The sequence below is a fragment of the Typopeltis vanoorti genome, chromosome 17 (assembly GCF_054136105.1).
Source record: "Typopeltis vanoorti isolate ZY-2024b chromosome 17, IOZ_Tvanoo_1.0, whole genome shotgun sequence".
NCBI lineage: Eukaryota > Metazoa > Arthropoda > Arachnida > Uropygi > Thelyphonidae > Typopeltis > Typopeltis vanoorti.
Genome location: NC_143565.1, coordinates 57,333,597 through 57,350,182, shown reverse-complemented (window position 1 = coordinate 57,350,182; position 16,586 = coordinate 57,333,597). Strand labels below are relative to the sequence as shown.

Below are 16,586 nucleotides of genomic sequence, written 5' to 3'. Positions count from 1 at the left end.
CATCCTTCTCGGTTGTTAAAAGTGCACCATCAGAGGCCTTAATTGCCCTTGCTGTGCACGATTTCCTCCCTCGAAGGCGACGGATGGTCTGCCAGAATGCTTTGTTTGCATTTGCATAGGATAAGTCTAATCTTTCTCCAAAGGATTCCCAAGCCTTCTGCTTTGCTGTCTTTACTGCCTCAGCAGCAGCCTTTCGTGCCTCAGCATACCGCAAACGCATCTCAGGTGACCTGACCCTTCGCCATGTTAGGTAGGACTTTTGTTTTGCCCGTACAGTGTTTTGGACTTCTAGGTTCCACCAAGGTGTCCTTTTCTCACTGCCCGTTGCCACACCAATCCGCTTTCTGCCACAGCATGAGAGTGCATAGGCAGTGACGGCTGTTCTGAACAGCTTCCACTACTCCACAACATCTGCAGTATGCTTGAGAATCTCTTTGAACCTGGAGGAAATGTCATCTGCAAAATTCTTCCTCACAGCCTCATTTTCCAATGTCTCCCATTTCACGCGGTATAGCTGCTTAGGGCTACCAGCGTTGATGGTAGCATCTGGTTTCTGAAGCCTTAGAGTGCACACAACAAGGTGGTGGTCAGTTGACAGTTCTGCCCCTCTTCTCACACGAACGTCCAACACTGAGGAAAATAGGTCTGCTGAGACTATAAAGAAGTCAATCAGAGACCTTTTTTCTAGTGTATCCCTGTACCAGGTATATTTATGGACTTTTCAGTGCTGGAAGAAGGTATTCATTATGGACAAGCTGTTAGTACAGCAGAAGTCCAATAATTTCAACACACTCGCGTTAAGGACAGGGGCGCCGTTCCTCCCAGCCACACCCCTCCATGTGCATTGAAGTCACCCATTAGCAGGACTGATTCCATGTCTGCCACCCTGTCAAAAGCAGCATCCACTTCCTCTAGGAAGGCAGAGCATTCTGACTTCAGATTAGGTGCATAGGCTTGCACCACAGCCAAATCATGGTTTTTCATCTGAAGCCTTAACACACATCCCGTCCCCCCAATGGGATCCACTCAGCAACACAGTTTGACAGTTGGGGGCTTGTGAGTATCCCCACACCCGCCTGAGCAGACATTGTCGGGCTCATACCAGAGTAGTAGAGCATCCACCCCTTATACAGGTCGACAGTTCCAGAGCCTCTCCTCTTGGTCGAAGAAAGCCCGACTAAGTCTAGCCGGTAGCGCTTGGCTTCCTCGACGATACCTCCAGGGAGTCCAAAGACTCATCGAGGGAGAGTGAGCCAACAACATCGAATGATTGAATCCCTTCCAACTACTAACAGCGCTCAAACTTGCTTAACTTTTTGCGAGCCATTAGTAGCAGAGGCTCTATTTAAAATTAGTTGTGCTAATCATGTTAATTTGTTCTTTGTCAGTACTAATATTTATTTTAATCTCATAATGGCATATTTTAAATTCATGATCTGTAGAGCAACTTGTTGTATCAAGTAGATTAATTTTCGTCTTGAGCTTATCTTGTCAATCGATTTACTAAGCAACTAATTTCGTCATTCTCTGATTGTGTATTCAGGTTATAATGTGGTACTTTAATAATATGAATTAAGCAATTAAAACAGATGCTCTGATTTATTTGATACAGGTTATTTGATACATTTTTACAGGATTTGTAAAAATGCTCAGTATATTCTTTTCTCATTCGCAATGTTGTTTCGAAGTATACAAAAGTAGAGTACTTATTCCTATTACATTATTCGTCTGAACTAGTTTCGAGATCTATCACGGATTTCACTGGGTGCAAACAGGTTAGAAATTATCCAAATAAACATAGATAAAGCATTAATAATATTAAAAAAAGACTGCTGTTAGTTGAAACTATTACCGTTAGTTACCATATTTCTAATAACAATTAGAAATAGTAAATTATGATAAATAATGTTCGTAGACTCTTCTAAAAACAGTGATTAAAGACAGTTGCTAAGAAGAATTAGTGGAGGCATTTCCAAAGATATTTAGTGCATTGTGTTTATACAGTATCTGTGTTTCGCAGGATTTTTTTTACACTGAATAATATAAAAGGAGTCTACTTCGTCTAATTGCTGTAAATTACTCTGAATATCATAACATTTTCCTGTTTATACTTTTTGGAAGTTATAACTAATGGTTTCAATTAAACAAATTGAAAAGTGAAAGAATAATGACGCACTTATGGTTCTAATATATTTAATAACTGATCTTCATATACAAAGTTATAACTTACAATATATCGCTTTTTCTTCTATCACAGTTTCCTTTACCAGCTTACATGAACTTTGAATTTAATGTTGGGAAAGAGGAAATGGATGAGCTAGGCCACACCTCAGATGAAATTATTCATATAGAGTTTTATGACGAAGACGTGGAATTCAATAAGAGGTAAATTCTTATCTCCAGAATTTAAACCATGTACTCGTATTATTTTTTCTACATAAATGAAATGCACACTTCATGATATGGAATACGTATTCTTACTATGAGAAATATGAGGAATATGGTCGACATCTGAAAAGAGTAACAGACCACATTTCTCACCAGACTTTGAAGAACAGCCTATTTGTTGTAAGGGAATCTGAATTAAGTAAATAGGGGATTGTGTGTGTGTGCGTGTGTGTGTGCGTGTGCGTGTGCGTGCGTGTGTGCGTGCGTGTGTGTGTGTGCGTGCGTGCGTGCGTGCGTGCGTGCGTGTGTGTGTGTGTGTGTGTGTGTGTGTGTGTGTGTGTGTGTGTGTGTGTGTGTGTGTGTGTGTGTGTGTGTGTGTGTGTGTGTGTGTGTGTGTGTGTGTGTGTGTGTGTGTGTGTGTTTTGCATATTCCTCCTAATAATAATCCTACCAGGAGGTAATTTATTCCTACATGCTCCAATGCATACAATGGTATGCATTGGAAGTACTGATTAACATTTCATTTCTAATTTTTTATCAATATTCATATTTACATTTATATTTTTACATCTATATGTAAATATTCCGACTTTTACATCTATATTTATATTTATATTTATATACATACATATATTTACACTATATAATTCATAAAATATCAGTAAATTATGTTAACTTTACAACGACTGATAGTTGATCTTATTGGCAAATTTAATTAGTTCTGAGTAATACTTTTCGATAAGTCTCTGTTTTGACACTGGCCACTTGTCTCCATAGTGTAATGACGTGTTGCATTAGAGGCATCCGTATGGAGTCCAGTAGCTGGCAGTCGTAAAGTATGTGGTCAACAGTCTGTTGAAGTTGTGATCTACAAATACATGATGATGATTCCAGGATATGGAATCTGTGTAAGTAGTGTCTTAGGTTTCCATGTCCCGTTAGTAGTGTTGTTAAACCTGAAGAAATGGCGTGTCTTTTCAGCCTCTGCTTCTGATGCTAGGAAAGAATTCTTCTGTTGATGATCCGTTTTTTGATGTTTTCCATTCTTCTTCCCACAAGTCTAGGCTTCTTTCTTCTGCAAGTGTTTTTATAGCTGATTTCGAGTACTTTTGGAAACTTGTTTCTAGCTGCTTCTTTAGCCAACTGATCCGCTCTCTTGTTTCCTGCAACCCCAGTATGTGCGTTCACCCTGCAGAACTTGATTTCCCATCCCGATAGAGTGAGATTCCAAATCAGCTTTCTTGTCTGTTCTTAACGCTATATGGTTGTTCTGGTTTTTTATGCGGTCTATAGTGCTTCTGCTGTCACTGTAAATTGTTGCTGTCTTTTGATGAGAGGTGTTGGCTTTTAATTCCCGGAGATATGTAAGTGAATGAACTATTGCAAGTTGTTCTGCTTGGTTGTTGGAACAGAGAGGATGCAGTCTAGAGCAGCGTTCTTGTATAATGGGCTGCCTGTTATATGCAACGAAAGAACAGCTGACATTCCCTCCAGTTTTGCTTCCGTCAGTGTATATATGGAATTCGTCACTTTCAGAGCTTTCCATCTGCTTAATATTTGTTTTCTTTGCTGGGTAAGGCCACTTACTGTAGTGAAGCGGACGTTCGTAGCAATTTGGATCAATGTTAGAATTTTCGTTATATCTTCCGGAAATGACTTCGTATATTAGAGATAATTCTTGTATTTTCAGGCAGATCGGTGTTAGAGCTGCAATAACGCAAGCTGGCTCGAAAGATATTGACCTGTATCCTTTAATTATACGTATGGCTATAAGGCGTTGAACTCTATTTAACTTTTATCGATTTTTCTTTGATTTTAGTGAATGTTTCCAGGCAGGTGCAGCATAAGATATTAATGGTGGTATTGCTCCGGTATATATTGTTTTCAAGGCTCGTTGGCCTAATCTCCACTTAATCCTTGCCGACTTTGCTAGAAGGTTTACAATTTGTAAGCTTTTTTCAGCAAACATATGAGATGTGCTTGTTGAAGGTAAATCTTTCATCTATTATTACCCCTAGGTATTTTAGATCATTGGCTACCTCGAGAACTTCTCCGTTTAGGAAGACTATAACAAGTTGTTTTGATTTTTTACGTGAGATATGAAGCACTTTAGACTTGCTGCTATTGAATGTAACTTTCTTCTCGCGTGCCCACTCTGCAATTTTAAAGAGTTCTTCGTTGGCCGTTACTTGTAGTTGTAAGCCGTCGCCTTCCCGGAATCATTATCATCGCATCATCGGCGAAAACTATGACTTTTGTTTCAGTAGTGAAAGAAAGTCTTAATAGCGAGCTGTACTGGGTGTTCCAGAAGCCTGGTCCACTGCAGGAGCCTTGAGTGCAGCCTCGTTTCACTTCTTTCGTTTACAGCTGTGGATTTTAATAGCATGGTTGCTCTTCTGTCTATAAAATAATTTTTGTAAGATCGTGTAAGTTGGTTGGACATTTTAAATCTCTTAATCGATTGATTATGGCTGGCCACCACGCAGCATCAAAAAAACTCCTTGTACGTCGATTGAGATCAGTAGTACGTCTTTTTTTTGCTGTAGACTGTCTTCTGTGAACTCTTTTACCTCCATAATTACGTCTACTGTGCTGGATTGAGATCTAAATGCGTATTGATTGCTGCTTAATAGGTTTCTTGAGTAGACATTGTACGTTATTCGGTTTATCAGAAGTTTTTCTAGCACCTTACCAGCAACGTTTATGAGACTAATTGGCCTGTATTTCCTAATTTCGTCAGATGTTTCTTTTCCTGGTTTTATTATGGGTATAATTTTAGAACGTTTCAATTTTAAAGAAAATCGCCCTCTTTTTAGGCATTCGTTGTAAACTGTTGTTATGAATTCGGGGAATTTGACAAACGCTCTTAGTAGTATATCGCTGGTTATTCCGTCCTCTCCAGGAGTTTTACTCGGATCCATTGATCTTAATACCGACTCGATTTCTTTAGTTGTAAATAAGTCGTCGTTAGAAGTATTATGTCTGTTTTCATTCTTTGTCTGTAGGTTTTGTGGATTTCTTCACCTGTTGATTCATCGTCATCGGCAATAAACTTGTTGATCATGATAGCTGCAGTTTCTGCTAAGTTTTTAGTGTAGGTGCCGTCTGTTTTCTTGATGGTTGATAATATAAGTGTTGACTTATTCTTGCTTGCTCCTAATTTATATATGCAATTCCAAGGATTCGATACGGCTGAAACAGTACAGAATTTTTTCCATGATTTTGTTTTCGCGTTTGTAATTTTGGACTGATAGCTGTATTTGGCTTTATAGTAGTTCTGTCTTCTGCTCTCTCTTAAATCTTGGTTATTGTATGTTCTTTGATATAGTCGCCTGAGTGCGTTAACACGTTTTCTTAGGACTGTTAGTTCGGCGTTCCACCAAGGTGATTTTCTTCCTTCGATGTTTAGCTTCTTGGTTGTTCTGAGTGTTTGGTCGCTAGATTTTTTCAGACCTGATGAAAGCACATAAGCAAGGAAGACTATATCGGCTTGTTCTGATGCCCAGATGGCTAGGTTCTTGTCTAAGCTGAGCTGTTGTTTGCTTATCCCATTAAAGTGATGTTCTGAGATTAGGCATGAAAATTCGGTTTTTATTTCTTTAGCAAATATCTCTAGATTGGTTTTATTAGTGAAGTACTTGATGTTAATGCGATGGTTTGAGTCGTTTATTCCGTTTATATTTTTGTTACTGATATTAAAACTTAAAATGCGATGATCAGAATAGCTTTCCTCTTCTTCGTATTTGCATTCAGAAATCCCGGGGTAAAATAGCTTTGTTTGCCAGTGTCAGATCAATGAATCTGCTTCCTCTTGTATTTTCAAATGATGGAGTGTTACTGTCGTCGTTTAGTATGTGTAGTGAGTTTGATGCTAGGAACTCTTGCAAATTTTTACCTCTATTGTTTGTGCTCTCGTTAAACCATAAAACTGAATGGGCGTTGCTATCTATTCCCATAATTAAGCCGTGATTGATGGTAAAATCCACGATGTTGCCCATTTTTTCTAAGTCCTATTTTATGTCAGTGCGATAGTTTAGATACATACTTGCAGCAAAAGTTTTGATTCCTCTGTACGTAATTTCAATAAGTACCGAGTCCTCGTTGCTGTGCTGAGAAATTAATATTGCCTCGACTTTAGGGTTGACCACGAGTATTGCAGCTCTCTTTCTTTCAGATCATTCGGAAAATATTTTATAATTACTTGGAAAGCTGCATATTTTGTTATTGATGTTGTAGGGTTATTGTATTAATGCCAGTCCTATATTTTTTCTGTTTATGAGTTCTGTTATGTTATTAACAGCCTTGATAGAGCACTGTAGATTTATTTTAAGACATACCAGGGAAGTAGTGCTGTTTCTACAAGATTTATTTTTGCTTTCCATAATTTATTTTGAATTTTGAGCTGTCTGTATGGCAGTCTTTGCTTAGTGCCATGTGTTTGCAGTCGTTTTTAGTTTTTGGCATACTTGTTGTGATTTTGGGAATTTATGCAATTCATCTCGGACTTATTTCGTGGGCATTCGCTGAACTTATGTTTTTTAGAGCAGAATAGACAGGTGGTTTTCCACTGCAGTCTCGTGTATGATGGTGAAATTTATTTCCGTTAAAGCATCTCAGAACGCTTACATAGTCTGCACAATGGCAAATTCTCCATAACATTTTAACACCGGTTTTCAGCAGTTTGGTACTCACCGTTGGATAGACTTCTATAATCAGGTTTCTTTTGTTCGTATTTTTTATCTGTCATGATAAATTTCTGTGTCATCATTGTGTCGCCGATGAAGAGTTTTTCGTTTCGCATGAGGATTGAGTCTGTTGCGTTGTTCGTATCAATTTCACTGGGAATATCATATATTATCAGCCTTGGAAGATGTTTCTTACTGGGATTTGCAACTAATGTGTCTTTGCATTCCTTATATATTTCGTTATGTAGCAAGTCTATATCGGTCTTTTCTCTGGATTTAATTAACACTCCTTCATTATTAATACTTTTCATTTTTGTGATTCCGATTTTTTATTTTTCTTCGGTCTATTTTTTTTCTTTTATAAGATTTTTGGTTTCTTCGCTATTTAGTTGAGCTATCAGTTTTAATTTTAATTTATAGCAAGGATTTTTCGGATTCGTCTTTGTTTTTAGCGTTGTATTTAACGACTTGCGAGTATAGCTGAGTAGGCTGAGCTAAGTTAGCATGTCCCTGGTTGTTTGTAGTAGTCTGTTGTTCTATCGATACTTGAGTTGCATTTTTCATTTTATTAAATACCTTTGTTAGTTCGCTCGCTGCAATTAATATGTCCTTTTTTAAATATAATTTCTTAGATTGCCGCTTACTTTGGCAACGTTAAGCAGCAGATCTAGGGCTTTTCGAACTCTAATTCGTCCCTTAATGTTACTCCCCATCTTAATGTTACTTAAAGTTGTGTATTATAGCTTTCCGTTGAACTGCTACGCTTTCTAAGATACAAAGTTTAAGATAGTGTACTTACAGTTTTTTGCTTGTTGCTAGTGTGACCCTTCCGTTGAATTAGGCTTCAGAGGGTTGTTTCTTGTGTCCTTTGTACCCCCCAGTGGCAGCAGTTGGGATGGGCGAAGGAGGTTAACTTCTGTCCACTGTGTGTGTGTGTGTGTGTGTGTGTGTGTGTGTGTGTGTGTGTGTGTGTGTGTGTGTGTGTGTGTGTGTGTGTGTGTGTGTGTGTGTGTGTGTGTGTGTGTGTGTGTGTGTGTGTGTGTGTGTGTGTGTGTGTGTGTGTGTTTCGACGACGTTCATTTAAATTTCATCGTATAGCATACTTGAATTTTAAGAATACAATTTCTCACTAAACATAATGATTATTCCTCAAAGAAAAAAATACCTCTTTTTATAATGATATTTATTGATATTTATTTCGGACAAACTAAACTATCAGCTGAAATGTGAATTAAAGAACATGATCAAAACACCAGAATACCTACAAATGTGACCTCGCTCCTATGCCATCAACACTAGATAGAGTAAAGTTTACATTGAACCAAATGAAGATAGAAAAATAAAAAGTCAACTGAAATTTGATCGCATTTTCCAGAAGACCCAAGAAAAATTTATTCACTGTCAAAATTTCAATCTGCGAGATTCAAATGAATGTCAATTCATTTGAATCTCTAAATTCCAATATCAGAATGTATGTTCGAAAATCATTAATCTAAATTCGCTAACATTTTTGTTATACATATGTTTATTTTTAAATTTATTATAAATAATATATATATATATTATTCTGTTTGTTTCTTAATATTAAAATCCTGAGCAGTAGTCACCACATGAAATATTAATTGATATTTCCCTTCCTCCTCTCTTTTTCTATTAATTATAAATGATGACAGTTAAATAGTCATCAAATGATATGCCCGTAGGAACTTCTGGCAAGTGATTACTACATGTTGTTAATATATAACCTCCATAGCTATTTATTCATCATCATTATTATTAATATTATTATTAATAATAATATTAATAATAATGATAATAAACCCAATATAATATAATGATATTATATTGGGTTTATCGATAATATAATATTAATAATAATAATAATAAACCCAATCACAATGACATGCAATGCAAAGGCATTGCATGTCATTATGATTGGGTTTCAGTGATGTGCTTTTAGATGGGAAGAAGTGGAGGTAAGTGTGAGGCCTAAAAGAGAGATCGCATCTCGAATTTAAGGTTGAGCTTTAAGAAATAAGAATTTATCTTTTGTTTTCTGAGAATAAAGGCAAGAATTGTGACCAGATAAATATTTAAAAAAAAATAACTGGCAAACATTTAATGAAAATGAGAAGGAAATAACTAAAGAAGAATTAGAAATCAGCCTGAAAGAAACAAGAAACGGAAAATCACATAGAGAAGATAAGTTAGTTTCAGAATTATATAAATATGCAAGAACACGGTTCAAAGAAAGACTCATATTATATTTAAATAAAATCTATTCAACCGGTAATCCCCCCCCCAATAGAATGGAAAAAAGCAATTGTGATCACCATCTTTGAATAAAAGTTAGGCGATCACCCTAAAAACTATAGAGGCATACTAAATTGCTGTTACAAAATATATAGCAGAATTTTAAATAACAAACTAATAAAATATTCTGATGACGTTATTTTAGAAGTACAGAATGGATTTAGAAAAGGACGATCATCTATAAGCCCGGCCTTCTGCCTAAAATTAATAATAGAGAAAAGAATAGAATACAATTTAGAAACACATGTTACATTTATTGTCTTTGAAAAAGCATTTGACAAAGTTTAAAGAAGCGTTTTATTTAACATATTAAAAGAATGACAAATACCAAATAATATCCTAAAAGCTACCATAAGTATATATGAAAATAATCAAAGACAAATAAGATTAAATCACGAGCTATCATATACGAGAGAGATAAACCAAGGAATCCGACAGGGATGTCCCCTCTCAGCAACACTTTTTAATATTTACTTAAATGAAATAATAATAAAATGGAATAAAAATTTTCATCAAGGTATTAAACTTTCTCCTACTGTGAAATTAAACACTCTCCTTTTTTGCCGACGACCAAATAATAATTGCAAATTCTGAAGATAACTTACAGAAAGGTATTTATTTAAATCTCATTTAAATTTAAATGAGATAGACAAAGATTATGGAATGATAATATCAACAGAAAAATCAAACACGATGGCCATTAAAGGACAAGATCCAGTAAGAATAGAAATAGATAACAAGATTTTAGAACGTGAATTCATTTAACTACCTAGGATGTATGATTATATATAAAAAAATTATAAACCTAAAAATTGCAAAATATTTAATTGCAAAATATTTTAAAATAACAGGTATAATTAACTCTATATTTAAATCAAACCTACAACAAAAACAGACCAGACTAAAAGTATACAATGCATTAGACCTCACAGTCCTATTGTATGGAAGTTGAAATCCGGATTAATAACAGCAGAAATAAAGTTTATGAGAAAAACTGCAACGTATACTCTATTTGATCACAAAAGAAACGAAGAAATTATGAAAGAATTAAACCAGGAATCAGCAATAGAAAAAATTAAAAATATATAAACAGAAATGGATGGAACACGTTGAAAGAAAAGAATGAAAACTGAAAGATTACCAAAACAAGCCTTAAAGTACAAACCATTAAGAAAAATAAAACCAGGACTTCCTCTTAAGAGATTCAATGACGACTTCTAAGGCCGCTCTAGACCTTAATCTTTGATGATGATGATGATGAAAGGCAAAAATGTGGGAGGAATTGAGATATTTGAGCCCAACAAGGTTTGTCGTATGAGTCCGAGGAAGGAAGGAAGAGTATTATAGGAGCAATCAGTATCTCAGGATTGGTGGTGAAGATTCTTGAAAAATTGGTCAGGACTCGCATTCAGAAATGAGCTGAGAGTGAATCTCTACATTGCAAGGAACAACATGGGTTTACTAAGGGAAGGTTATGTTTTAACAACTTGCTCACATTCTATAACAATGTTATTGAACTAGACAAAATCAATAACAATGTTATTGAACTAGACAAACTAGACGGAATGGATACATCATGATGCCTTTCAATTTTGCTAAGGCTTTGAGAGAATACAGCATAGAAGAATAAATTGGAGAATATGGTTTAGATTATAAAATATTATAAATATACGGGGAATGTGAGTCTGCAAAAGATTTAAGGTAACTATTGGTAACTATTAATGATATTGGCAGGATTTGACAGGCGATATACAGTTATTTTCTGGTGATACAAAGATAGGTAGGGTAATCAGGAATGATGCTGATATGCAGCTTGTAGAATGATTTGAATAGTCTGGAATTGTGGGCATGGGAAAATGGGTGTCAGTTCAATGTCAGTAAACGTAAAGTCATTCGCTTTGGAGTGATTAGATATCCGATGTCATATTATATTGGTGGGATTATGCTAGAAGAAACTGATAGGGCTAGTGATCTTGGAGTGCTAGTAGTTAGAAAGTTGAAGTTCGGGGGACATGTAGCAAAGATTGCAAATACAACTCAAAAGATAATTGCAATGATGAAACGAACTTTTATATATATAAAGATAATGATGTCATTTTGTCACTTTACAAGGAATTGATAAGACCTCACGTGGATTATTATGCGAGGGTCTAGTCTTCTGGTTTCCGTTAAGATTTTGATACACTGCAGAGAGAGAGAGAGAGAGAGAAAGAGAGAGAGAGAGAATGCAAAGGGGAGTGTTAAAAATGATATCAGGATTGGGGAATACTGATTATGAAGACAGATTGAGAATTTGTAGACTGCAGACATTAGTAAACAGGAGAAAGAGGGGGTGATATGATTAAGACTTATTAACTTCTGAAAGGGTCATACAGGATTTCGGTTGATGGAATTTTCATTTTATGATGGGTGGAGAAAGGACAAGAGGGCAGCCTTGGAAGCTGGGAATGAATACCGCTAAGAAGGGGGTGAGGGCTAAATTTTTCTTACATGGGGTGGTGTGGTGTGTGATTGGAATGAATTGCCAGTGTGTGTGTGTGTGTGTGTTTTGCATTTTCCTTCCTACCAAGAGGTAATTTATTCCTACCTGCTCCATTGCATACAATGCTTATATTACATTTAGCTTACAAATACTGATTTACATTTGTATTTATATTTTTGTAACAATATTCATGTTTACATTTATATTTTTATATATTGACACCATATAATTCACACAATATCAGTATTTTATATTAGATTACAAGCACTGGAAGTTGATCTTATTGTCAAATTTAATAAATTCTAAGTAATACTTTTCGATAAGTCTCTGTTTTAATACTGGCCACTTGTTTCCGGAAGTGATGACATGTTGTATTATAGGCATCCGGATGGAGTACAGTAGCTGACAGTCGTAGAGTATGTGGGCAATAGTCTGTTGAAGGTGTGTGTGTGTGGGGGGGGTTCTGCAGTCGAACGGCAGTTTGCTTATCATGTCAGTTACATAGAAGTTTCGGGTGGCTTTTTCGTAGCGATTATTGTACTTACTGTATATGTTATGCAGTTTGTTGACTGTGGTCTTTTTATCTGGTATGTTGTTCTGGTTACTCTGTAGGTTGGACTGAAGTAGCATAAGTGCTTCACCTTAAATATTTTGTGTTCTGTCCAGGCTTCCCGCATAAGTCAGAATATTAGTTTTACCATTTTATTTTGCAACCATTGTAACTTGTTAAGTTTGTAGTCTGCGCAGAATGCATATGATGTGATTGCGTAACTTAAAATGTTTTCACATAATGTTTTATAGATTAGTATTTTTGTCTGTATCGGCGCAGTATCTTTCAATCGATATAGTTTGCTTGCTATTATCCTGAGTCTGTTGTGTAGGTAGTTTATATGGCTGTTCGAACTTTGATCAGCATCGAAGTCCGAGATAGTGTGTTGTTTTCACCTGTGTGATGGTTGTGGTTTTGTATTCTTGGATTGGTTTCTATGGGTAGAGTTTGGAGGTTTTTGAATATCATTAGCTTTGTTTTTCCAGGGTTAATATATATGCTGTTTTATTAGCCAGTTAGTGATTTGATTGATGTCGTGTTGCATATTTGTGTGAGCGATATTTGCGTTGGTATGAATGGATACCATCGCTGTGTCGTCTGCGTACTGGAAGATTGTACTTTTTACGGGAATATGGCTTATGTCGTGTGTGTGTGTGTGTATATGTTAATTAGAATGGGAGACAGGACAGCTCCTTGCTGTGTTCCACAAGTTACCGGTACCTCTTTGCTGTACGCTGATCCTATACGTGTGATGTGCTTCCTGTTTTTCATGTATGCTTTAAACCACTGGAATAGGCGACCTCCGATTCCGATATGTGTTTGTTTCGTTAACAAAGTTTTGTGAGTTAGTGTGTCAAACGCTTTTGTTAGGTCAATGAAAACGACTAATGCTATTCTGTTTTTATCCAATGCAGCATTAATTAATCTGTAAAATCTTCCAGGAGTGTTGCTGTTCCTTTATTTTTTTGAAAACCATAGTGTGTTGTGGGTATGATATGAAAATTTTCAACGTATGCGGATAGTTTGCAATGCGCGATGCGCTCCATGATTTGGTTGATTGCAGACAATGTGGTGATGGGTCTGTAATTACTTATAATATTTCTTTTTCCATGTTTATGTGATTAATGCAGTTTTTAGTGTTTCATGTATGTGTCCCGTTTCGAAGATTTCATTTAACAGTTTAGCATAATTGGACATAGATTAGTTTAGTGTTTCTTGATGTCTTTTGGTCTGATTCCGTCTATTCCTGACCCTTTGTTAGGGTTGATTTGTTGAATTGCAAGTGATAGTTCTTCTTTTGTTACTGTGGGGAACCACATCGACTGGGTTGCTCGTGGACCTAGTGGAGAATGTTTTTTTGTGTAAGAAAAGATTGTTTCTTGTAGTTTTTGGACAGAGTTCACGAATAATAATAATAATAATAATAATAATAATAATAATAATAATAATAATATTGCAAGCACTATCTCAAATATCAGCAGCATTCTGCTGTTGGACAAATTTAGAATTTGTATACATCAGTCGTAAAATAACGTCTTGTATGAGAAAAAAAAGATACTAATTTTTTGGAGGTTGATAATGATTGAAAATTGATGTGTTTATGTAGAAAAGGCTTGAAGTAAGTTTCAGCTGAAAAGGGGAGATATGGTCTGGTTTGTTTGGATAATTATTATCAAACACAAGCAATAAAATCTCAAATATTTTATGATAAAAGCAAAACACAAATTGCGTCCTAAAACTAAGTTGTCATAATTTTGTTATAACATAAGATGATTAGGTTTTCAAAACTACATTGAAGTCCGTATCGCACAGTGATTACAGATCAGCACATTGATTGTGTTGCAATCACCAAACGTTGTATATTTGAAAACCGTATGGTTTGTAATTATTGTAGGAGTGCTATAATCAACAAATCTATGCGTAGGTTTTGGTTTAAGATCAGTGAAAGATGGATGTTTATGTATACGAGAAATGTAATTGTGAAATAACAGCGCCTTGAGGAACATCTGCGTATTTAGGAAATTCTGAAAAGAAAGCAATCTCTCCACCATTATTCGTAGTAAAAGACTAGTGAAACCTAGCAATCCAATTACGAAGGATGGAAGAGAGAGGCCATAACATGGCAACCTTTTGAGTATCCCTCGATGCCAAACCCTGTCTAGTCGCTTCGAAATGTCGAGTGCAACAGCACAGATTTCTCCAAACCTTTCCATGTTAACGTGTACAGAAGCTGGTGATGTGATGTGGACGAGGAGATCTTCTGTGGGGTGTGATTGGTGGAATTCAGATTTGTGTTAGCTGGTTAACTAACTGTACTCCAAGTATTAAAAAATTCACTGTGGATAATCTTCACAATTATTTTAGACAGTAATGGTGAAAGAGTAATAAATCCATAGTTTGATGGTCGACACATCACCTTCGGAGTTAGCTGTATATGGTCTTGCCTGTATTCTGGCAGGTGAGGAGTAGAGCCTATGGATGCTAAGTATAATACAGTATAGAGATGATAAGATGGTACTCCAGAAGAATATCTTTTCAGCACAGTTGGTAAAATATTATCAGGATCACATTTTTGGAGTTTGTAAATATTACTCTAAAGCAGTGATTCTTAATCTTTTCGAAGTCATGGAACACGTTTCATTATAAGGAAAATTTGGGGAGCACCAAACGCATTATGGCCATAAAACTAACACTAAAAATATGCATGTACTTGCCTTTTATAAAAATGGAACTTATTTTAATGCGATACTTGAGCTTGTCGGTTTTTGCAGATTTCGCCAATATCAGATCTAATATGCGATGTGGCTACCCTCATCTCTTTGTCTATATTAGTACGTCTTTCACATTTTTTAGTTTTTATATTGGTTAATATTGAGAAACCGAGCTCACAAATATGTTGTTGAAAACTGTAACAAAATTTTCAGTGCCCCTGTGGAGAGAGCGTGGTATTCGGCTTGGACAAAAATCCAGAATTCCTCAAGAGTCATTTCAGAGAATTTCATTTTTAGAGTACGATCCGTTGACAATGTAACTAATTGTTCTTGTAACGAAAATTTACAACTCGATGTATTAACTGTATACCAAATGGATTTCGTATCCAATCATAATTGTGTGTATTTAAGGAAGGAAAGTAACTTGAAATCTTTTCTTCCAACATTGTTAAATGTTCTGTTATAACGGAAATAATACTCTCGACATTTTTGTTATGGGGCGAAGAAAACATAGCTACTGTACTTTTTTCTGATATGCGATTTTTCCAAAGAGATACGTTTTTCTGAAAAGCTGACAATTTTTCAGTGGATGTTAAAATATTTTCATTTTTCCCTTTGATACTTGTATTAACGCTATTTAGGTAATTAAAAACATCGGCTAAACATGCCATTTTAGCATACCAAATATCATTTTAAGACATTTTACAAAAGCATCTGTACCTTCATTTTTAAAAAAGGCCAATAATTCATTCTTATAAAATTCAGAATAGCACTTTACCCCTGGATAACCATCTTATTTCAATGTGCAAAAGCAAAGATTCGTACTTAGCTTCCATAGATATGCAAAGTTTTTTTAAAAAAAGACAAGCATTTAAAGGTCTCTTGACTTGATGTAATTCACCATATTCACAACTTTGTCTAGTACAGGTTTTAATATTGCCAGTAATGTGTTTGTGTCACATGACATCTTTCACCGGCGGAACACTTGAAACCAGTTCACGGAACACAAGTGTTCCGGGGAACACCGGTTAAGAACCATAGCGCTAAAGCGTCTGTCCATGGGTCTTCTTTCCCAAGTCGGCATATCTGATGATATCACCAACCAATCTGATATAGGTCGGCGTCGTGGTAGTTTTTCCTCTCGTGGAATCCAATTCGGTTGTCTTCGAGCAATGTGCTTAGACCGTTGCCACTTCAGATGTTTCACTCTTCATATGATGTCAGAGACTGTGATTTCTTATCTACGTATTCCTTTTGTAATCTAGTCTTGTGATACCAAGCATACTTCTTTCCATACTAAATTGTGTTGTTCTTAATTTTAGAATTTCCTTTGCATTTAGTGTCCATGTTTCACAGCCATATGTCAATACAGGAAGAATACATTGGTTAAAAATTTTTCTCTTCAGGCATAATGGTAGTTAGCTTTTAAATATTGAATGTAATTTTCCAAATGATTT

General features: G+C 35.8%; 1 protein-coding gene across 2 annotated transcripts in view; it reads left to right on the top strand.

Moving 5' to 3' along the window:
• LOC150097423 (bile acid-sensitive ion channel-like) overlaps positions 1–16,586 on the top strand; it is a 71,501-nt gene that overhangs the window by 30,371 nt on the left and 24,544 nt on the right. For both annotated transcript variants that reach the window (XM_090407451.1, XM_090407450.1), the window contains exon 4: positions 2,258–2,385. In XM_090407451.1, coding sequence (XP_090263577.1) covers positions 2,258–2,385 — 128 coding nt within the window. The remainder of the gene's footprint in view (positions 1–2,257; positions 2,386–16,586) is intronic.